Here is a 23,953-nt window from a genome sequence, read left to right on the forward strand (position 1 = left end):
TCAAATGTATCATTTTAGTAGCACAATACTACTCCATTATGATAAATGCCACATTTCTTTAACTGTTCATCTGTTGATGGGCATCTAGGTTACTTCCAAGCTTTAGCTATTACGAATTGTGCTGCTATAAACATATGCAAGTATCACTGTAATATGATGTCTTTAACTTTCAGGGAGAAGAGAAATAGCTGGGTCAAACAGAACCTCTTAGTCTTAGAAGTTTTTTTTTTGTCCCCCTTGAGGAATCTCCATGCTGATTACCGTAGTAGAAGCACTAGTTTACATTCCCACCAAAAATGTCAAAGGGTTTCTTTTTCCCCACAGTCCCACCAGCATTTGTTGTTATTTGATTTCTAGATGAGAGCCATTCTTTCTGGAGTAAGACAGAATCTTTATGTTTGTTTTGTTTTTACTTCTCTAATGGCCAGAAATATCAAATATTTTTAAAGTTTTTATTAGCCACTTATATTGTTGAGGATTTTTGGATCTATATTGTGATTGGCTTATAGCTCTGTTTTTTAGTTGAGTACCTGTCTGGCTTTGGAATCAAAGTAATGTTGTACTCCAGGAATGGCTTTAAAAGTAATACTTACCTTTCAGTTTCATTAAGGTTTGTGGAATATTGCCATTAGATATTCCCTGAAGTTCTTGCAGGAGTCAGTGGGGAATCCATTGGATCCTGGGCTTTTCTTAGTTGGTAGGATATTTTCTTGAAAGTGCAATATAGTCTGTGTTTCAAAAGTAGATTTGTATTGCAGCAAAACTGACTGCATTTCATTCTGAACTATTTGTATTACTTTTAACTCATTTTTATAATCTGTATCTCTCTTTTGGCGAAATATTAAAAAAGTTGCTTCATATTTTGTGTCCCAGGCTCATTTATTTGACTTTTTATGTACCAAGTAGAGCTTACCTTTCTTAGAATTTCCCAATCTTTTAATGTAATTTTTAAAATAGTTTTATTTCTTAATTTTAGTTATGTCTTATGTCATGGCTCTAGTTTGTGTGTTTCTGCAAAAGGGTCTTGTGTAGTTTTTGTTACAACTTAGGCTGAGGCCTAGAGACGTTAAATGATGGTATCACATGTTAGGTGGTAGCAGAGTTGTGCAGGGTCTGTCTCTTCCTTTCTTCTTTGGAACGTCCATCCTGTAGTCTCTTTTCATTAATATTTTCTCAGCTTTTGGAGAGGATGTGATCCAGAGGCTCTTGCCTGTGGAGCTTGCTGAGGGCAATGCTTTTCTCACATGCTAGAATGCCTTTTTCTTGGACAGGTTATTTAGGAATTTACAGATGGGCTGCTTTGCTGCCAGGTGTCAGTTTATCTGTGTTAGTCTTAGTTCAGTGTGGGCTTTGTTAAATGGATGCTTCTGGTCCCAGGAGACTTAAGACTAGTTATTTATTTTGTAGATGATGCCAGCAGAGTCATTCTTTTGCAGCTCATTCAGTAGCTAGAAGGGAACCCTTATAAAGCTGTTGGCAGAATGCCTGCTTCTAACATGCAGCACTGATAACTTTTCTCCAAGCACTTGCTGCACAGCCATCTCACTAGAGAAAGCAGGCAACTAATGACCTTTATAAGGTTCATCTTCTGTCTTTAGTGAATGAATATATGTTCAGAGGATAAATAAAAATTGTTTTATTAAATGTAGGAGTAGAATAAAGTAGTATTTCTAAATTAACATTTTTTAATTGTATATTCCATTTTATTTGTGTATTTTATTTTTGACAGTACTGGAGATTAAACTGAGTGCCTCAGTCATAATAGGCAGTTGTTCTATCAGTGAGCTGTATCCTCCAGCTCTTTGTATTTTGTTTTGAGACAAGATAGTTCTAAGTTGCCCAAGCTGGCCTTAAACATGAGGATCTTTCTGCCTTAGTATCCCAGGCAGTGAGGACTGCAGTCATGTGCCACTGTACCTGACGGTGTATTCCATTCTAAATACATGTGCAATCAAATGAATATATTTCCTATAATAACTAAATGTTTGACATTTCTACTTATATCCTGAGTTTACTTACATTAATCCAAAAAATTATATTTAAAGGTTCTCATTGGGAAAATAAGCTTTATATTTCAGATTATTTTATACTGGAATCACATATTTAGGTATCTATGGCATAACATAAACTGAAAATATAAACCTAGATATTTATACTTGGTAAAAGTCTTTCCGTAAAGATATGCTGAATTGATACCGTATTTATTTATTTATTTATTGGTACCAGGAATCACACTCAGGGCCTTGCTCTTGCCAGGCAGGCGCTTGTGCCGCTGAGCTATATCCCTGGCCCCTGATACCATGTTTAATGGCTTCAGAAATCTTTCATATAAAATTGAGCTATATATAGCTTTGTTATCAATTTCTATATAATTTATGAGGAAAATGATTGCTTAGGAAAGAATTCCCTTTCTTTTAAATTTGTGTTTGTGCATATTTGATCTATGAAGTACAGCCTCAGAAAATATGCTCTTAGTGTAGTTGATGTAGAAGAGAAATGCTTGGGGCTGCAGCTGGTAATTGTGCAGAGTCATATAATGTATGTTTTGCTTGAAGGAGAATGTGTTTTTAAAAATAAGAAAACCAAAAAGGGAAAGATGCTCATTAATTACAGTTGAAGATGACTGGTTCTTTATCTGATCTGCCTGCTTCTGCTTGCTGTCTGGAGAGGCTGCTTTTTTCTTTTTCTTTTTCCTTTCCTCCTTGATCAGTTTCACTGATTTCATTTAACAGGAAAATACAGTCACAGCTTTGCGTAGTCCTTTCTTTATGTCATCTTCCCAAAGTTCCTTGTGGGCACAGCACCTCATAATTTGTTACTATTCCTTTACTGGAATGTTTTAGTGGCTTCCTTAGTTTTTTAATTAGGTGTGTGAACATTAGAAATTACATAGTTATGCCTTGTATAGAATACTTTCCTCTTAAATTTATTCCCTAAGAGCTGTAGCTTGATACTAAGGTGAAGTATGATTCATGAGCAATAAAATTAATAAACACAATGAAGCAATTGATAAAACAATAAAGTTGCTTGCTCCTGGAAGGAAAACCTCAATTTTTTTTTTACCCATGTTGTACATAAAACTTTGCATCTATAGGAAATTTCACTTAATGTCATTATTTATCTAAAATTGTTCTTTCTGTATCATAACCATAAAAATGAATCACTCAGAACAATCATTTAGAGATTGCCCTTTTGGGCTGGGGATATAGCTCAGCAGCACAGGTGCATGCCTGCCAGGTGCAAGGTCCTGAGTTTGAGTCCCAGTGTCAGAGAGAGAGAGAGAGAGAGCTTGCCCTTTTTTGCCTTTGAATATTGTCAACTTTTGACACTGTCTTGTATATGCTAAAGTTCCATGGAGCTTTATAGCTCCCTGAAGAAGTATCATAGAACAGATAGACTTTGTCCAGGTGGGATGTTAGCACACCTACATCCTTTTCCGGAATTTGCCACTAACCTTCTGCATGACTGTGAGCATGTTACTTTTCTGTTTGTCATTTCATTTTATATAATAAGGATAATAAATATTATCCTCCTTTTTAAAATTCTCATGACTTTTAAAACTTTGTAGTATGTGCTGAATTAGCATGTACACCACTTTACTAAGTTTTAATGAATGTTAAGGTACAAAGCAAAATGGTGTTTGCATTCAAGAAATAAACCTTTTAGTTTCAATTCTTTTTTAGTTTTTTAAGATAAGGCCTTGCTGTGTAGTCTTAAAGCTAATCATGAACTCAATAGGTAGTCTATGCTGGCCTCAAACTTGTGGCAATCCTTGTGCCTCAGCCTCTCAAGTGTTGGGATTATAGGCATGTACCACTATGTCTGGCTATTTTCAGTTCTTAAAGTAAAAACTTAAATCACGAAGACAATCTGGATAGCACTGACCATTAGAAATCTTAACTATTGAAAGATAATAATTTCAGTGAAATTGATTAAGTTTTAAAGAGAGAAGACTGCCTGTTATTATATAAAAGGCAATAATGAATCATAGGGGCTTCATGCTGCATAGGAATATTAAGCATGATTTTGTTACAGTTTCTACTGCTGAGCAGCTCTGGGAATGCATTGATGCTTATAGATCCATACACGTTCATTATTGTCTTTAGATTGCACCATTCAAAGATTTTGTAGAGTTGAAGTCAGATAGTGGTTGTGATTAAGGAAAAATGGTTTCTTTTTGAAAATTTAAGAAAATCATTTCAAATTCTTCTGTGTAAATTGAGAGTTCTGTATTCTACAGAATAACTAAATCTGCCAATCTATTTCTGCTTTTTCTTTTGTATAACTTGATCCTCTTAGTGGAATGGAGTAGGTAAAGCACTAGTGAGTTACGTGATGGTGGAGGGACATAAAACTGAGGTGATTATGTTTGTGTAATCACTTAATTCTAGTTCTAGCTACTTAAATGAGAGGAAGATGTTTAACCTCTTTCTAAATGTTTAAGAAGTTTTTCTTGCTGTTCCATGAAATGATAAAGGTTAGACAAAAAATTTTCTTTTAGAAACTTTAAAGTATGATGGTGTAATCTAATAATAAAATTCACTTGTTGAATGTTGAAAATCTGAAATTACTAATTTTAGTGCCTGTGTGGAATCCTTGTCTGTTTCTTTATTTCTGTGCTTTATATTTTGTCTATGCTCATGAATAATAATATTTTTCAATATTAATTGTTTCTAACTTTCTCTTGCACGTTTTCTTCTTGGATTTGCTGTTCTCTTCAGTCTCACCTCAAGGTCAGTATGCTTGTACTGAAACAAAGACATATAATTGAGCATTGTTTACCAACATCTTCAAGTCTGACAGAGAACTAAAAATGGAAAAACTTATTCAAGAAAGAAATGTCTAGAAATGTAGTTATGACTACATAAAATGTCAGGAATATTAGGCATATCAAAAACTGGGTGCAAATTATTTTGCTTTGAATAATAGTTATTGAGGAGAAATCATACTGATTTGGACTTCTTGAGAGAACTGGACGTGTTAAGACCCACCAGGGCAATGAGGAAGACAGAAATTTGTTTTATATTTAGTTAATTTCATCAGAGGTGTTTTTTGGCTCTTAAGCAAAGTAAAGTACAGCAAGAGTGGTGGAGAGAAAGTAGACATAGTCTATGAATTTATACACAGTCTTGAATTATTCCACCAATCTTCATACATACATACCCTTTACACTTTGGTTGTGTTTTGTGATTCTGCCAAATGGTAGAGTTAAACCAGTGATAACAAAAATAACAACCACTACTCCTGTCTGTATGCCCATTCCAGCTAACAGCCCAGCCCAGTTTTAAATGGAGTTTTGAGGGATCAGCAGTATCAAAAACTGTATCTTCATACATCTTTACATTGCTTTTGTTTCAGCAGAACTAGTGTTCCAGTTCTTTTCCAGTGCTATTACTTCTATTCTTTTTTTCTTTTTACCACCTTTTAAAACCTTGTTCCCTACATTAAATCCTTTCTTGTGTTTTTTATTTTCTTTCTCTCCACTGAATCTTCCAAACATAAGTCATGTATTTTCTCTCATCCCTAAATAAAAAGTTAAACAATCTTTCTCAATGTCATTTTTTGCCTGAATCAACATAGTATCTTTCTTACGCCTTTTATTCTTTGTTTTACTTTTCATTTACTTACACCATTGTTGAAAGAATAAAGTTTCTGTGTTTGCTTTCTCTTCCATACTTACTGTTTTTCTTGCAAACCAATTAATTAGGATTCTTCTCTCATTGCTGTGCTAAAATTACTTTAATAATACACTCACTGGTTGCTCAATTCAGTGACCTAGTTTTAGGCATAGATCTCTCTGGGTGTCTGTACCCTTTCCTTCTAGAAACACCGTTTGTATGATATTTTCTCCTAGGTCTATTAGACCATGTCAGTATTTTTGGTCTAATTTGCTTTTCATTTTTTATGTTTCTTCACTATTGGTATGTCACATACTCTTTTTGAAATTTCCTTTTTCCTGTATGTTATTGCCACAGTGTCATCTTAACCCTGACATTGTAAAAGATAGATCCAACAGTTGCTAGATGACTCAAAACCAAAAAACAACAACAAAAAATCCAAACCCTGAGAATTATAAGAGTTACAGAAAGATTAGAAAGTGACATCACAGGTATAAAAAACTTACTGAAATCTCTGTCTGCTGAAGAGTCACTCAGCATGGTTTTCATTGTGGACACCATCTCTGCAGTTATCTGAGAAATTATTTCTGATTTGATTTTTTCTAGAGCCTCATTCATTTGCTTTGTTGTTACCACTTCAGAGAGGCCAGTGGGTGGCTTTCAAATTGTCCCACCAGGTTTGCCTTTGGTGAACTGGATGTATGGGGTTGCATCTTGTTTTAAGTGTCTTCTCATTTTTTATTTTTTTTATTAGTTTAATTCCTGGATTGATGCTTGTAAATTGCCTATGGTGAGTAGCTTTATTGCTAGGGACTTCTTCTCAGAGGTGTCTTCCAGGTGTAGCTGGTGTTTGGGTTTTGAGACTGTTGCAAGATTCTTCGCTTTATTGGGGATGTGAAGTGCTACCTGCTTGGCCCAGCCCCTGGTTCTTCGGCACTTGCCCACAGTATTTTCTAGGACCCTTAGACAATCTCAGCTATTGGCACAGGTTAAAGAGGCAAGTTAAAATTTTGTGACATTAGGTTAAAAGCTAGTTTTCCTTGGAGCCTGTTGTCTTGTTGCCTAAATATGTAAAGACATGCTCAAAAGCATATCAATCTGGCTGATGTTGAGGCAAGGAAAGAAGAGTCACAGATTTCATATCAATTTGATTTACAGGATTATACTTTCACAGAAACTATTCTTCCAATTACTATTATCATATATACTTTTTACAAACATCATAATTTGAGAGTGTAGTTCAGGAGAAGGATGAGGAAATCTTAACTGGCATCCAGCAACAGATCTGTAAGTTAATACGGTTTATTTGCATACACAGGGTGTTGCTCTGCCATTTTCATTGGTTTATGTTTGACATAGATAGTGTTTACATTTGTTTTGGGGAATTGGTACATATATAAATCATATCTTGATAATTTTCAATCCCCTTTTCCCACCATACCTTTCCTACCCCTTCTATTGGGCCCCTCTCTCATCTCCAAAAATTCTTCCTCTCTGTTTCCTAGTACTATTTTTCCTTATTTTACTCTTTATATCTTGGTTTTCTCATATAAGAGATATTTAATTTTTTGTGTCTGATTTGTTTCACTTAATTATATGGTCTCAAGGTACATCCTTTTTCCTGTGACATGAATTTATTCTTCTTTATGGCTGAAGAAAATTTAAGTGTTGTATATACCGCAGCTTCTTCATTCATTTGCTGATTGATGCACAACAGGACTGTTTCCAGAGCTTGGCTATTGCAAGTGGTGATGCTAGAAAAATGAGTACACATGTATTAGTACAGCATGATGACTTTAACTCAGGAATATACCTAGGAGAGGTATAGTTGGGTCAAACAATGTCCATTTTTAGTGTTGTTAGGAATCTCTATGCTGGTTTCTGTAGTATTTTTATTATCTTTTCCACCAACATTGTAGAAAGGTCTATCCCCTCCTCCCCCCACACACATTCACACCAGCATTCATTGTTTTTTCTGTTCTGACTGGGGTAAGATGGAGTGTAAGAGTTGTTTTGATTTGCATTTCCCTAATGGCTGAAGATATATGTTATAGCCTGTGTGTAGATGTTCCCCCAAAGCCTCATGTGGTCATATGTGGGGCTTTTCAAAGGTAACTGTATCTAGAATGTGTGATGCTGGGATCAAGAGTGTAGAATTACTCAATTGACTGGTTTGGAGTAATTCTGGGAGTGGATAAAGGGAAGCTCCTGCCTGGGTGTAAGTGCTACCTGACCTAAGGGTGTGTAGCCTGGATAGAATATAAGTAACAGAAAGAGGACTGTTACAGTTGCTTGCTGCTTTCTATTTCACTGCTTTGCTGTCTTTTGCCTGCCATGAACTGTTTCTACTTTGTGATACCTCCCTGCCATGTCACTCTGCCTTGGAGCAAGCCAACTATGGGGTCTCACTATGCAGTTCAGGCTGGTCTTGAACTTTCTTTGTAGCCCAGGCTGGCCTTGAACTCACAATGATCCTCATGCTTTAGCTTCCCAAATGCTGGGATTATAGGCATGCACCACCATACCCAGCTATAATTTTTTATAAACAGATTTTTTAATGCCATTTATGCCATCTTCTCATTTCTCATTAATTCCATTTAATCTTTTTTAAAGAGAATAATAAAATGCCAACAACATAGATAAAAACAATAAAAATGAATACAGAGTTTTAGAGAACAAAATGTTAGGAATTAACAGTGGCTGTTATATTACATATTGGTATCTTCAATGAAGTTGCTCAAATTACCAGATGTATGAATGCAAGATTGATCAAACTGTTAAAGAGAATAAAAAAAAATTAGAAACAATACAGAGTTTTACTACACAAGATGGTAGGAATTCACCAATGGTTGTTATATTGCATATTGTTGTCTTTAAATTAGTTGTTCAGATTACCAGATAAAAGCATGCAAAATTGATGAAAAAAAATAGGCATTAACTTTTCCTTTCAATAAATCACTAGACTTTAGCAGTACAGTTATCCCAGCTGTCCTTCTATATACATATATATATATATTTTTTTTTTCCTTCCTTTTTCCATTTTTTTTCTCCTTTCCCTCATCCCAGTTATTCCTTCCTTTGAGTAATTTCTACCATTTAATCTTTTTTTTTTCCCCGGTACCGGGAACTGAACTCATGACCTTGCACTCGCCAGGCACGTGCTGTGCTGCTGAGCTAAATCCCCAGCTGCCTCTACCATTTAATCTTAAGTTAATGTTTTTTATGTTATTTAACAACTGTCAAACTGCTAGTTTCCTGTTTGTTTGTTTGTTTGTTTTTGTACCAGGAATCAAACTCAGGACCTTATGCTTGCCAGGCAGGTGCTGTGCCACTGAGTTATATGCCTGGCCCTAAAGTTTCAATAGAATTCTTCATCTCCTGCTACTTTTTGTTGACTCTAATCATTTGGTAAACTAATAATTAATGTTTTGTTTTGTTTCTTTTTTTTGGTGCTGGGAATTGAACTCAGGACCTTGTGCTTGCTAGGCAGTCACTTGTGCCGCTGAGCTATTGATAGTTAATATTTTGTATCATTTATTTCTTTCTATTATCACCTATCTATCTATCTATCTATTTTTGGTACTGGGTATAGAAGCTATGACCTCACACTTGCCAGGCAGGCACAGTGCTGCTAAGCTATATCCCCAGCCCTCGTATCGTTTCTTTCAGCTCAACTTGCTTTTCTTAGTCTCTTACTGGATATTTTGCTTATTAAGTCCATTGTCTGTGTAGCTATATTATCTTTGAATTCATGAAGCAGCTTATTGATTTGTTTTGTTTGTTCTTTTTCATGTTGTGTAATTCAGCTTTTGATTTCCTCCCCAGTAATGTCCCATGGATTAGCCTTGAGGGAGATGGTAGCTTTTGAATGCAGTTTGTTCTCTTGCTTTCTCATGTTTCTGTTTTTTCTGTTCTGTTCTGTTCTGTTCATGTGCTGAGGTTTGAGGGTCAATTAAATTGAAAAGACTTTGTTGCTAGTATGGAGAGCTCTTGTAGTTAATGCCTGCTTTACTAATGATACACTCTGGGCACAGCTTACTGTAGGCCTTTGCCTCTTTCCCAAGATCCAGCCACCCACCTTTGTTAATTTGGTGAGAGGCATGTACTGTGTAATTAGCTCAGCATATAGTTTCCGGAAATGTACTGCAGTAATGTTGAAGAGAAAGTAGGTATTAGCATTCTGTAAATACCAATTAATGGCAAGAACTGTGCCACCACTGGCAATAGCAAAGGAATCAGCAGCAATAATATTTAAAAAAAGAAAAAACTAGATGTTGACATTTCCTAAGAACCAGTATCTATCACTGTACCACCCTTAACAGCAGAAAATAGATCTCCAATAATAATGTAGAAACAAAGACAAACCAGATGTTGACATACAATATACATCTGCTAAAGGCAGTAACTATTACCACCTTGACCAACAGAATGCAACAGTAATAATATAGAGTCAACTGAATATCTAAAAATTGATACAGCTTACTATAGTTAAAATGATGATAAAGATGGAGGGGGAGGGAAAATGACGAAAGTGATTCTTTAAAAATAAGGTAAGAAAAGTGAGATCGAGAATGTAATAAAGAGTAAGAGAATTAGAATTTGATTAAGTATGAAAAACAAGAAAAAGGAAAAAAACAAAGAGCGAAAGAACAGAAAAAAGAAAAATTCTGAGCCAGGCGTGATGGTACACACCTGTAATACCAGCACTCATGAGGTTAAGGCCAGCTTGTGCTACATAGTGAATTCAAGACCAACCTGAAAGGAAGAGCAAGATCCTGTCAAAAAAACAAAACAAAACAAAACAAAAAAACCCGATCCATGAGTCCCCAAATTTTCCATGTGTTTCTTTTCGTGGCCCACTGTATTGGGATCCATCAGGTGCGGTGGAGGGACTGTGAGTCTCTCTTAAGTCTTACTTTGTTCCCACACTCACTTTTTTTTGTGTAAATTCAGAATCTGCCCTGACTTTCCTGCTGAATGTGGCAGATCAGTGATTTTGCTCTAGGGCTGTTTTCATTCTAGCTTGTCCCTCAGTAGGTCTCAAGTCACTGCTTTTTCTGCTTAACTTCACAGTTTATGAGTTAGTGAGCCCCTTTCCCTTGCCCTGTGCATTTTTATTTTTTTTATTTTTGTATTTAATTTAATTTTGTTTTATTTTTTGCTTCAGAGGCCCCTCTGTTGGTTCCCCATAGACTGTGGTAACCATCTGAGCCAAGGTGTATTGGGATTAGTTCTTGAAAGTATAGTAAAATTCACTAGTGAACCAGTTGGGTCCTGGACTTTCTTATTACTGCTTCTGTTTCTTTGCCGTTACTGGTCTGTTCAGTGTTTTGATCTGATTGGTTCAATTTTGATGAGGCATATGTGTCTCAGAATGCATCCATTTCTTCCAGATTCTCCAATGTGTTGGAAATTAAAGTTGGGACAATAGTTTGTTTTATTCTTTGTGGTTTCACTGGTATGTGTTGTAATTTTAGCTTTTTCATTTCTGATTACATTAATGTGGGTCTTTTCTCTGTTTTGGTCAGTTTGGGTAAGGGTTTTTCGGACTTATATCTTTTGGAGAAATATGATTCATTGATCTTTTCATCTCAGTTTCATTGATTTCTGTTTTGGTCTTTATAATTTTCTTCGGGTAGTTTTAGGTTTGGATTGTTCTTGTTTCTCTGGATATTGAGGTGTATTATTTAGTAATTTATTTGGGACCATTGATGTTTGTAATATAGGCACTTCATTATGAACTTATAATTTAGAACTGCTTTCATTGTATCCCACATGACATGTTTTACTTTGTCATTTAATCTTTGCTGATTTTTTTCTGTGGTGTGTTACTTCAGTCTCCATGTGTTTGAGAATTTTTTGACCATTTTTTTCTATTTCTTTCTAGTTTCATTTCATTGTGATCTGATGGGATGGAAGACATTATTTTAGTTTTTTTTTTTCATTTATGGAGATATGCTTTGCGTCCTAAAATATAATCTCCTTTAGAGAAAGTCCATGGACAGCTGAGAATGGGTATTTTGTTGTTGTTGCATGAAGTACTTCATAGATCTGTGTTAAATTCATTTGTTCTGTGTTAACTTGGATATTTTTTCGTTGGTGGTTTTCTTGGTTGACCTATTTTTTGGAGTGACATGTTAAAGTCCTCCCTGGATTGTTTTGTTGCGTATCTGTCCCTATATGTCAAGTAGTTTTTGTTTTATGAATTTAGATACATTGACATTCAGTGGATAGTATTTGCAGTTAACCCTAACCCAAACCTATGAAAACAACCCTTAGCGTGGGAGACTGTAATGTGAGACCATAAGATACTATATTTTGGTTAATCTAAAAGTATAAAAGAGAGAAAAGATAGAATGGGAAGGAGGGGAAATTATATAAGGGAGCAGAGCAGAGAGAGAATTAGGTATGTGGGAGAAAATAGCAAATGCAGATATAAGGTGAGATTGTAAATGGGAGGAAAATGAAGAGATAGAAAGGTTGAAGTGATAGTTAAGTATGTTAGATCATACAAAGAGGCCACCTTTGATATGGGCCTATCTGACTAAATAACATGGAACATTATACAAGCAACAGTAGAAAACTTACATATGTAGCATTATCCACACACACGTATACAAAATCCTAACAAAGAAGTCAAGAAAAAAAAGGAAGCGGACAATTACTTTGGTGGGCTTGGGGGCAGGAATAGACAGGGTTAGGGTGAGTGTTTTAATTCAGCTTGTCCATTCTGTTGTCTCTAAAGGATGTGCTTGGGAGCCTAGTGTTTTCTGAAGGTTGATAAGGTCACTTGGACACCTCTTGCTGGTAGTAGCTGGTAGATTGGATATTTGCTCAGCTCTGTCCTCCTCCCTGGGATTCCAGTGCTCCCCATTGTCATCTTTCCCTGTTCCACTGAGCCTTCTCTCTCTGGCAACTGCAGTGGTCTCTAAGGGTCACACAGGAGGTAGTGTCCCCACCCTGCTGTGTTCTGATGCCCTTCCAACCACCCCTTGTACTTCCATGTCTCAGCACTGCTCCTGCTTTTTGGTTTTCTATCTGATTCAGGATTTCACTGGTTTCTGGGGCCTGGCAGGAAATAGCTGTGTTCCAGAGTGTTCTCTGTACCACCAGTGATCACCTGTTCCAGTTATTTGTCTTCTACCAGGTTCTCTTTTTGCCAGCAAATTCTTTAGCATTTTAGTCATTTGGAAAAAACCCATAAGTGCCAATTTCAGAGGTATTTGGGGATCCACAGGTTATTGAACTGAGTTCAGTAGTGCTTTGGGACTCTGCATGAGAAAGCCCTCCAACACTGAGATCAGTGGCTTTGGGGATCAGCAGTGTGGCCCACCCGCCAGGGGGAGTTCAGCCACTTGAGAGTCTTTCTTTATCCCGCCATTTCACCATGTATAGTCACAGCACGCCTCTTTGTCTCTGCCTGCTTTTCTCTCTTAGTCTCCCTCTCTCCCTCTCTCTGTCTTTGTCTCTTCTCTTCTCTTTTCTCTTTCTTTCTGTTTTGAGAGAGTCTCACTGTGTAGCTCAGACTGGCCTCAGACTTGCAGCAATTCTCCTGCCTGAGCCTCCCAAGTGCTGGGATTACAGGACTTCTATGTTTCTTGCTGTCTCACAGGTCCCCAGGGCTATGTCCTTTACTCTTTTATCCTAGCCACTACCTTCTAAGCAAATCTGTAGCCTGCCCTCTCTTTGGTGCCTTGCTCAAGAAAGGCAGTCTCTGGTGAATACCTCACTCACTGGACCCCTGTCTCCCAGTAGAGGAGCTATGCTTGCTGGGTACTGGATGGTGGCAGCTAAGCTGGGGACTTCTGAGCAGCTGCTGAACTCAGCTTCTTTCTTCAGAGGGACTTGAGTGTTTCCCAAGATGGCACATCAGCAGACCTGTTCTAAAAGCAGTGCCATGATCAAGAACACCTCAGTTACTGAATTTCACCTGTTGGCCTTCTTTCTCAGGTTGCTATGCCATGACCAGGTTTCTGTTCTCTCCTTAGGGACCCTAGTCCCTAAAAATATTTCCTCACAATTAGAGTGTTTTCCACTAGGTAGCATTTTCTTTGTCAGTGAAGTTATATTCTTTTATTTTAGCCATCTAGTTCTTGTTTGTTTTTTGTGTGTGATAACAAAGATCACTAAAGTTTCTTTTTGCAAAGATTTCATATCTAAGGCACGAGTACAGTGAGAATGGATGGAAAGACATGGAAACAGCTGTTGTAACTGAGGAGGGAAAGAAGAGTTGAAGGGAGGGGAGGGGCAAGTTCCCCATGATGATTGTGGACAGGAGGGAAGTGTATCTGTTTGTTTTTCCTTTATTAATGTTTGTCTTGGCCTGGGAATATTTGCTTCTAATAGCTACAAAAGACATTTTAACCGACTTTAACCAGCTGTTTAGCCTGTTCCTCTCCCTCTCTTTGCCTCTCTCTCTTCTCTGTCTCATTCTCTTCCCCACCTTTTATTTCTCCCTGTTTCACTTTCTTCAGAACTTATTTTTCAATGGTTCCTAATTTATTTTTGTTGCTTAGTTTTTTATCTTTATTTTTTATTAGTACATATATGTCATATATACTGATCACATTCATCATGGGGCACTTTTACATGTACATAATATACTTAATTCTTTTATTACCCATTCCCCTCCTCTCCCTTCAACTCTTCTTTCGCTCCTCAGTAGGGAATACAAAAGCTATTTTTTAATTAGTACCGGTTTGCAATGCATAGTGTACCAACTCTCTGCTGTGGATCATTGTCTCTGGCTCACACTCACGCAGCTGCTATCTTGCTCTTCTGCTAGTTTCATTTCTGCAACACTTACAATATATGTTGCCTCCCCTTTCTATGTTTTTTGTTATCCTCAAAATAAAATTGAGACTCCATAGCATAACAGGGAAGGTCCCTCCGCATCTTACCTCTAGTCACCTCTGTGATCCCACCACTGCTTCCCTTCCATACACTCCTCCATATTTGATTACTTTTTAAAACAAGACTTTACTATCTTCACAGTCTATATCTTTGTGATTGTCTCTGCATTTTCTCCCAGGTCTCTACATGGCTAGCTTCCTGGTGTTTTCTCAGCAGTGCCTTCCCTGACCATTATAGCTGGATGTACTCTCTATTTCTACATCAGTGTATTATATTGCCTGTTTCTTTTTTCCTAGCACATATCTTTGAGATAACTAGATGTATTTAACTCTTGATAGGAAGTCAGTTAAGTATTTGCACAATGGATAAATACAGACCAACTCTTTTCTTTTCTTTCTTTTTTTTTTTTTTTTTTTGGTACTGAGAATCAAACTCAGGACCTTGCACTTGCTGGGCAGGCGGTTATGCCACTGAGCTCTATCCCCAGCCCACAGACCAACTCTATTCTAAGAAATTTGCTAGTTGAATTAAGACTTTGAAATCAGACAGTTAAGTAGCTTTATCTGATGATAAAAACTGTAGTGTTTAATAGGCTATTCTTATTTTTATTAAATTTTGTGAGCTACTCCCCTGTATTTTGTGATACCAAGGAATCATGTCCTAATGCAAAAAAAAATTAGTGACCTATAAAGCTGTGTAGCAAGGGATTGGCAGGAGTAGCTTGGTTACAACCTCTTTTTATGCAGCCTGCAGGCTAGGAACAGGTTTTACATTTTTAAAAGATTAAGAAGAAGAAGAAGTTGTGAGAGAGCCAGACAGACAGGGATAGACTGTTTAAAATATTCTCTGACCTTTTACAAAAATACCTGCTACCCTTTGCTAGAGGATTTGATCCATCATTACCTACTCTTCCTGTGCCAGGACAACACTCCTCAGTCTATTTAGTTACATCAGCCTCCTGTCTTTTCTTCATCAAATCAGGGCCACTCAGACTTCAGGATCTTTGCATTTGCTCTTTCCTCCCTGTAGAATACTCTTTCATATATGTGTGGCTGTGGCTTACCCCCTCAACTCCTTCCTGTCATTGCTCCAGTGTTTCTTCACAGTGTGGCCTTTTTTGTGCACATTATTTAAAATTGCAATCCACCTGCTCATGCTTATACTCTCTTTCTTTTTCTTATTTTTTCCTTTGGACTTATCACCATGTACCTGTTTTTTTTTGTTGTTGTTGTTGTTTTTTTTGTTTTGTTTTGTTTTAACATACTCTTTGTCTTTACAGTAGACAATAAACTCAGTGAAAGCTGAGATATTTTGTCTGTTTCATTCACTACCCTATCTCCAAAAATAGTATGTTGTACATAGAAACTTGCATTAAATATTTCTTAAATTAATGTTAATTTGTTTGTTAACGTCATTATGAGAATCAACATATAAAAAATAGCTTCTTTCAAAGTACTTCAGTAAGCCAGGAGCGTTGGCTCATGCCTTTCAGCACTTGGGAGGCTGAAACAGGAGGATCACTGTGAGTTCAAGGCTAGCCTAGGCTACATAGTGAAATTAAGACCATCCTGAATTATAAAGTGAGACCCTGTCTCAAAAAAGCAAACAAAACAAAATGTGTCAAAAAATGTTGACTTAAGTGCTGTAAGCCATGCCTTGACCCCATCTGTGAAGGTGTGTAAGTAAGGTTCTTGTCCTCAGAGAGGTCAGTATGATAGTGAGAATAAATATGGAAGTAAGTGAAATTCAGCGTAAGATGAGACTATCATGTAGTTTCCTCATGGATTAAAGAAAAGTTTAATTGATAATTTAAAGTATTTTGTACTAGTTAAAATGTTTTTATAGGGCCGAGGATATAGCTCAGTGGCACAAGTGCCTGCCTGGCAAGTGCAAGGTCCTGAGTTTGATTCCTGGTACCAAAAAAACAAAAAAGTTTTTAATAAACCTGACATTATATAAGATTTATAAATTCTGTATTGCTATCTTCTTTTTTAGTACAATTACTTGCTTTAGATTATTAGTATACAGTTCCACATAAATCATTATTTAAAGTGAAATTGTCAAAATATTTTAATTAGACACTGAACTTACAAAAGTATTATTTTTAGTTCCTTGGGTACTTTTTGGTTGATATAATACAAAATTCTTATTTTTAAGCCAAGTTTAGGTATTTAAATAGTATTGTGAAATTTTATGTCTTAAGTTCTTATATTCACTGAATGTGAATAGAACTGTTTTCAGGAAGGCAAAATGAAGAAGGCAAAATGAGAAAGATAGCATTTTCTATATGTAATGATATATATACTATTTCTGTGGTAGTATCATTTTCCATCTAATTAGTGTATTTTTAAGGTCTTTGTCTAGTGTAAGATTCTGTTTCCATTAAAAACACTGAGTTGAGGACTACGCAGGCGCAGGCTGCCTCCTGGACAGGAGGATGCTTCTGGTCTTCGTAATCTGATGGTAACCACAGGAGTTACTTTTGACTGTCTTGGCAGCCAGATCATTTTTACCCCTGGCGTGAGGGGACAGAATGCTGTACTCAGAATCACTATGAATCTCCCAGCCATTTGAAAGGAAATAGAAAGTGCTGCCCCCAGTGCCTAGAGGGTTGGTTGACATTTGAGACTCCTTCCTGCTCTCTGAATCAGAGAACAGTGATTTTCATCTTAAACCAGTGTTAAGTCTAGTTGCTGCTATCCCTATTGGTTCTGGCAGCTAGAACTTAGAATATTTAACATTTGAGGGCTTTTTCTACATTATATTTTATTGTTTGAATGTTTAATAACGTTGAATTTTGGACATCTTACCTTCAAAAACATTGTGCTTTGAGAAACAAGAAAGCAGTAAATCAGTAATTAAAAAAATAGCTGAGTCAAAATGGGTTATTATTGTTTCTTTAAACTCAACAATACCAGCATTGTATTTTTTCTTAAATATGTGTGGAAGGTTTTTATTACACAGTAATAGACTATACTAGCAATGTAAAACTCCCCATATATATGTATATATATGTGTGTTTGTATATCACAAAATTGCATTCCATAAAGGAAAAAAAAGCTCGTACATTTGGAGCTATTAAAATGTTCAAATTCTTTTTTTTTTTTTTGGTTTTTCTCCGGTACCAGGAACCGAACTCACGACCTTGCACTTGCCAGGCAGGCGCTTTGCCGCTGAGCTAAATCCCCAGCCCCCTAAAATGTTCAAATTCTATAAATGCAAAGGTAACATAAGACAATCAGAGAAATAAATCAATAGATTTGAAGAAAATACTTTATAACATGTTGCAGTTAAAGCGTTATTTTCATAATATATAAAGAATACTTACAGGTCACTAAGAGAAAGATGTCCTAATTAAGCAATGCACAAAAGATTATATAAATAGATACTTCGCAGAAGTGGAAACGGTAATGGCCAAATACCATATAAGCTCTTGAACCATGCGTTGTAAAACTATAAGGAGATGCTATTTTATATCTACCAAATTGTCAAAATTGTGAAAGTCAGTACTAAATATTAGTGAATGTGGAGAGGTGTAACAGACATTATTAAAATTACTAGTGAGAGTAAATAAAACTTCTTTTTTATTTTAAAGAGAGAAAGATTAAAAAAAGAAAAAACAATGCAGAGTTTCAAAACAGGATAATAGGAAATTAACAGTGGTTAACATATTGCAAATTGTTGTTGTCAAAGTAGTTGATCAGATTGAGTAAAACCTCTTGAAAAATAAAATAAATTCTACATCATACATATATGGCCTAGAAATTCAGTTTCTAATCCTATAACTTGGAAAAATTTATAGTACATCAGAGTGTACCCAGAAACATTGTAGTAGCAAGAAAGTGAAGACAACCCAGTTGTCAATCACCTTGGGAATAGATTAAAACAGTTTCCATGTATTGTTTAACACTGTGGTGAAAATCCAGGGGATTTAAATTTTATACAGTTTTAAAGCGTGCAAACTATAAATGAAGGTTCCATATATGTAACAAAGCTTTTATAAAAGCAAGAATACTTTAAAAACAAAATTTAAGATTCATATGTAGATTTATCAGTGAAAGACAGAGTAATAGTGAAATAAGACAGGTAAAGAGGGAGCTTCAGAAGTAGATAGAATGTTCTTGAGCTGTCTTCCTATGCTGAAGTATTCTTACCAAGCTGTGGAATAAAACATGCTATGTTCTTTATATCATTATTTTCATATACATATATGTTATATACAGCCTGTGAATGTTTGAAAGTTGGGGTTGTATTTCAGAACCTTTCTTAATCAGCCATACTAATGTTTCAGTGCACTCATGTTAGAAAATTGCTTCTATTGTTTGTACATAAATGTTTGATTTGCTTTCTTCTTATTTCCGACCTTCTATAATTTCATGGTGCTTCAAAACTATGTGCTGAAATACACATTGATACAAATACTACATTGATACAATTACTACATTGGTAGGAAATAATTTGGAATTGTTGAAACATTTTGCTCCAGGAATTCTTTGCTGGTTTCCACTATTCCTTGTTTTCTCTAGTGGTAAGTCTGTAAATGTATTCTTTCCTATATACATATATGGAGAGCTTGATTTTTCTTTCTATATCAATAGGCAAGTGAAAGACCAAAATAAGAAGGTAGCAAATCTGAAGCACAAGGAACAAGTGGAAAAGAAGAAGAGTGCACAGATGCTAGAGGAGGCCCGACGAAGGGAAGACAACCTCAATGACAGCTCCCAGCAACTGCAGGTCAGAGCACGTGGAGAGTGAAAGGATTCTTAATCGCACCTTTTCTTCTTTATCCTCTTATTGTTTCTCTTTCTGCTTGCTGCCTTGCTCTCAGATCAACTGTTTAGCAATAAAAAAATGTCTTTAAATAGAAAAGACAAATTTTATCCCACAGCTTTGTGAAGACATCTCACCTTAGGAGAAAATTCATCCTGCTTCCAGTTGTTCTCACTTGATTGGTAAGTTCTGTGTCAGTCTAATGAGTGACTTCTATAAGTTTCAGGGTCATTGTAACCCTTTGCCTATTCCAATTATTAAAGTGTATTGCTAATCCTGATTTTCGTCTCTTTCTTCCTTAATTCTGTTTTTCCTTTTTCTTTTCCTTCTATCCTTCTTTACTCCCACTAGTTTTTCTTCCTTTTTTATTTTAAATTCAATTCAAAGAGAATACTTCATAGTGGTATTGGACATTATTTTTCACCTGCAAGGAATGAAACCTAAACCTAATTATTCACAAATAACCTAAACCGGGCCCAATAACAATAGTAGCAGCTACCAAATGATAAATGCTAATTAAGTTTCTACTATTTAAACAAGGCTCTAGTCTCCCCACCTCCCACCTTTTCTAACCTTGACATTAAAAAACAGTGAACTAGATGGTATTGTGTACATTTTTCAGATGAGGAAATAGACTCAGAGATGTTGACTTAGTTGCCTAGATTCACACAGCTTTCTAAGTGGCGTTGCTACAATTTTAACTATGGGATGACTTCTGGAACTGCTGCCTGTCCTCTTTCTCTTGGCTATCGTCCTTCATAATGAAAATTTAGGTCTTACAGGATACTGTCTTACTGGAATCCTCTGAAAATCGAGGTAAGACACTGCCACTTTGTCTTTCTGTCCTTTCAGGTTCTAGTAGGGTATGATCCAGTGTTTGTGCCAAAATTGCATAACTGCACAGCCCTGACTGGAAAAATGTGCTGGAATTATTATCCAGAAACTATTTTTAGGCTTTACAACAAATTCATTCTAAACAGAGACTGCACTGTCTCTACTCATTTTTCATTCCTTTTTAATATAACTTTTACTGATAATATTCTACAGAAAATACATGAAGCTGGGTGTGGTGGTACATGTCTATAATCCCAGCACTTGGGAGGCTGAGACAGGAGGATTGCCATGAGTTCAAGGCCAGCTTGGATTACATAACGAGACCCTGTCTCAAATGAAAAGAAAGAAAAAGAAAATGTGTGTTTCCTCAACTACGTAAGCTTTTTTTTAAAAAAGTACTACATCAGTTTTCTCTCACTCTTACCAAAAGTTGTTAATACTGGCACTTTTTTCTTCTTCTTGCTCTTCTTTTGTTTAAAAAAATGCAAGCCTGTGGGAGGAAAAAATTTCATTTATGTTAAAATACATTTTTCTCCACTGTTGGACATGGTGGCACAGGTCTGTGATCCCAGAACTCGGGAGGCTCAGGCAGGAGGATCATTGTAAATTTGAGACCAGCCTGGGCTACAAAGTGAGCTCAAGGCAGCCTGAACCGTGTAGCTAGACTCTGTCTCAAAAAAGACCAAAAAAAGAAAAATTTTTTTCTCTCATTTTGAATGATTTTTTCTTTTTTTTTACAACTTGAATTTTTCAATATTGTATTAGTGTTACTTAAGTCTCTCTTTTTCTATAGTTTTTTCTGTGGATTGTTTTTGCTTATTTTGTCTCCATTTTGAGAACATATTATTTACCTATAAATATTTCTGTACTTACAGTGCTTTCATTTTTTTTTACCTTTCTTTTTATATTTATTTTAGAGTATTTTACATGGAGTTTCTATCTTTTTCACTAGAATGTAGGTAGGTAATTATTTCATTGCTTATAGATTAGAATTGATATTTTATGAAATTGGTTAATAGTCTACCACGGGGAGTTAAATTGAAACTCCCTTCTTGAAGTATGAGCACATTTTTTAACGATAGAAAATAATCTTGTTTTTATTTATTTATTTATTTATTTATTTATTTAATTTTTGTCTTTTTGAGACAGGGTCTCACTATGCAGTTCAGGCTGGCCTTGAACTCACTTTGTAGCCCAGTCTGGTCTTGAACTTGCAATGATTCTCCTGCCTCAGCCACCTGAGTGCTGGGCTTACAGGTGTGTGCTACCATGTCCAGCTATAATCTTGTTTTATAATAAAGCAAGTATGTCTTGTTAGTTGGCTTCTTAACTATATCCTTTCTCTTCTGTCCTGGCTCTCTGCCAAATCTTTTTTTATGGCCAGTCTGCCTTTGTAAACAAAAGGTATTCTTCTTAAGCTTATGTTAGTTGTTGTAATACCCCAAGTAGTTTCATAAGTACGAAGTATTGTTTATTTTGCATATAGAAAAAACTAACTTATAGAGGATGCTTGAACTTTCCAAAGTATGTCTCAGTAAATATCAAAGTTATGAAAAATGGTAGCTGATGGGCATATCGTATACAAATCACACATGGATGAAATTCAAAGATAGTGAAAAAACCATTGGACTATAATTAGGGTATTTAGGATCTGATTTGTGTCCTTTTATTAACTATTGTGTTACTTAGTATATTTTCAAAGTATGTTACTACAAATGACAATCCAGTGGTAGTGATACAGGGGGAAGAAACTCCCAAGCTGGAAGATATCTGAGACAATTTCATGTTCTCTAAAATTGAAGAATATTAGCAATAAGAGAGGTTAAGAGCAGAATGTATTTATTGAAAGAAAGCTTCCTTCTGTCAGAGAGAGAGAGAGAGAAGGGGACCTGAGTGGATTGCCAAGGACTCTGCCTTTCCTAGGGATTTTATAGAGAAAACCCATGAGTTGAGGGGTCCAAGGTGGGGGAAAAAGGGAAATTGCTAGGTGGGTATGAGGTGGGATAAAACTGTGGTCAGCCAATAAGATTACAAGTATAATTGCTCAGGTAAAATTGATTAAATCAGGATCAAATGGGGAAGCACATCACATCCGAGTGGGCATGAATACAGAGCAGGGGCTTTTCCTGTAGGGGATTGGGTTAGTGACTCTTCGTGGCTTTTTTATGCCTGATGTCCATCTCTAGAGAGGTATGTGGCTGTATTTGTTTAATCTTTTGTTCAGAGGTCTGTCCCACAGCGAAGTGCCTGTCTGTCCCACAGTTGCAAGATACCTTGTCTTCCATATTGGCTCCTTCGAAGGCCTAGCCTTGTCTGACTGCCTGTAATATTTCTATCTAACTCAGCTGCCTACAGCAGTAGGGAATATCCCTAGGCCCAGGCTGTGATCTCTAAAGGAATCTAGGGCTTGCTGGAGAAGTGTTGGATTCAGGATTGCAACTGGGAATGTACAGTGTAAACCTAGATTGGTTTTAGTATACATTGGAGTCACCTGGCAGGCTTTTCAAAACGTAGAGTGCTGGATCCTGTCCTTAAGGTTTCTTCAGTATATTGGGATAAGTCCTATGAATTTGCATGTTTAACAACTTTTTATGTGACAGTGATGTTTCTAGTACAGGGACAATGCTGAAAATAATGATTTTTTTCTTAGCATCATTTATACTAAGGAAAAAAAAAGAATTAAGAAGCTATCAGACATGACTGGGAATATAGAAAGAGGACAGAGTGAGTATAAAAGGGAGCAATGAGTACAGTGGATTAAATTAAATCAAACATATTCCAGTCCAAAATTTCACATTGAAATTATGGAAATAATTTGTAAATTGCTAGGGCACCAACTCATTGCTCTGAAAACAGATGAATAAAAGGAAAGAATCAGACAGTTATTTTGCCTTTTATGGATAAATTGTGCTGAGGAAAACCAAATAAATTCATCTTGTTATTGAAAGAATTCCAACTGATAAATGCAGAAACAGTGATAGAATTCAGAAAATTACCATTTTGGAGTGATGAAATGAAGCATGGATTTAGGCAACTCTGCAGTGAATGCTAAAATTGTTAGATGAAATATCAAGGTCAAAAAAATGTCAAGGTCAGCTTTATAATGGATGGAATAGGTTGATGTCCATTGAGAAACCTTGTAATTCCTCCAAAAGAGGAAAGAAAAAAAGCACACACACATTTGAACTCTGATGCTTTTGGAGGTAAGTAATAGGTGTCAAAAAAATCAAATCTGGGGGCTGGGGATTTAGCTCAGTTGCACAGCACCCGCCTGGCAAGCGCGAGGTTGTGAGTTTGATTCCCGTTACCAGGAAAAAAATAAAAAAACAAACAAACAAAAAAAATCAAATCTGATCAAGCCAGATTAGAGGAAAGAATATGAGGCAAAGAAATATGTTAATTGCTCAAGGAAAAGGTATCAACCAAATAGAGAATATATAAAAAATTTTGTATGATAAATGGCTTGGTTTCTTCACCTAAGATCTGGCAAGAGAAGAAATAAATACGATTATTACAACTTTTAAATTAAGAAACAAAATTTTAAGCAATCATTGTTTAGAATTGAATCTTGACTTGAATTACTTTAGAAAGGCATTTGCGAGCCTCTGGGAGAGAGATGAGCACTTCACAATTAAAGCCGTATTATAGTTGCGTAGAGTTTATTATAGTGTCATCTCTATACTTTTGTGTATATTTGACAGTTTCCCTAATAAAATGCTGAAAAACAGGTGTGTCATTCAATCACTTGACTCTGTCTTTATTTTCTGAAATTAGTCATAAGATGATCAGACTATGTGGACTTTTGTGTGTTGTTCAGTCTACTTAAACATATTTATGTAGCTTTGGAATGGAGTCCTTAACCTTGGCTCAGTTTCTTT

General features: G+C 36.1%; 1 protein-coding gene across 13 annotated transcripts in view; it reads left to right on the forward strand.

The window, feature by feature from the left end:
- Erc1 (ELKS/RAB6-interacting/CAST family member 1) overlaps nt 1-23,953 on the forward strand; it is a 451,367-nt gene that overhangs the window by 191,746 nt on the left and 235,668 nt on the right. For 9 of the 13 annotated variants that reach the window (XM_013520186.1, XM_013520192.1, XM_005395949.2 and 6 more), the window contains 2 exons: nt 4,722-4,733; nt 19,070-19,205. In XM_013520186.1, coding sequence (XP_013375640.1) covers nt 4,722-4,733; nt 19,070-19,205 — 148 coding nt within the window. The remainder of the gene's footprint in view (nt 1-4,721; nt 4,734-19,069; nt 19,206-23,953) is intronic. The other 4 variants (XM_013520189.1, XM_005395945.2, XM_005395946.2 and 1 more) reach the window with 1 other exon arrangement.

The sequence above is a fragment of the Chinchilla lanigera genome, unplaced genomic scaffold (genome assembly GCF_000276665.1).
Source record: "Chinchilla lanigera isolate Chin_1 unplaced genomic scaffold, ChiLan1.0 scaffold00053, whole genome shotgun sequence".
Classification (NCBI taxonomy): domain Eukaryota; kingdom Metazoa; phylum Chordata; class Mammalia; order Rodentia; family Chinchillidae; genus Chinchilla; species Chinchilla lanigera.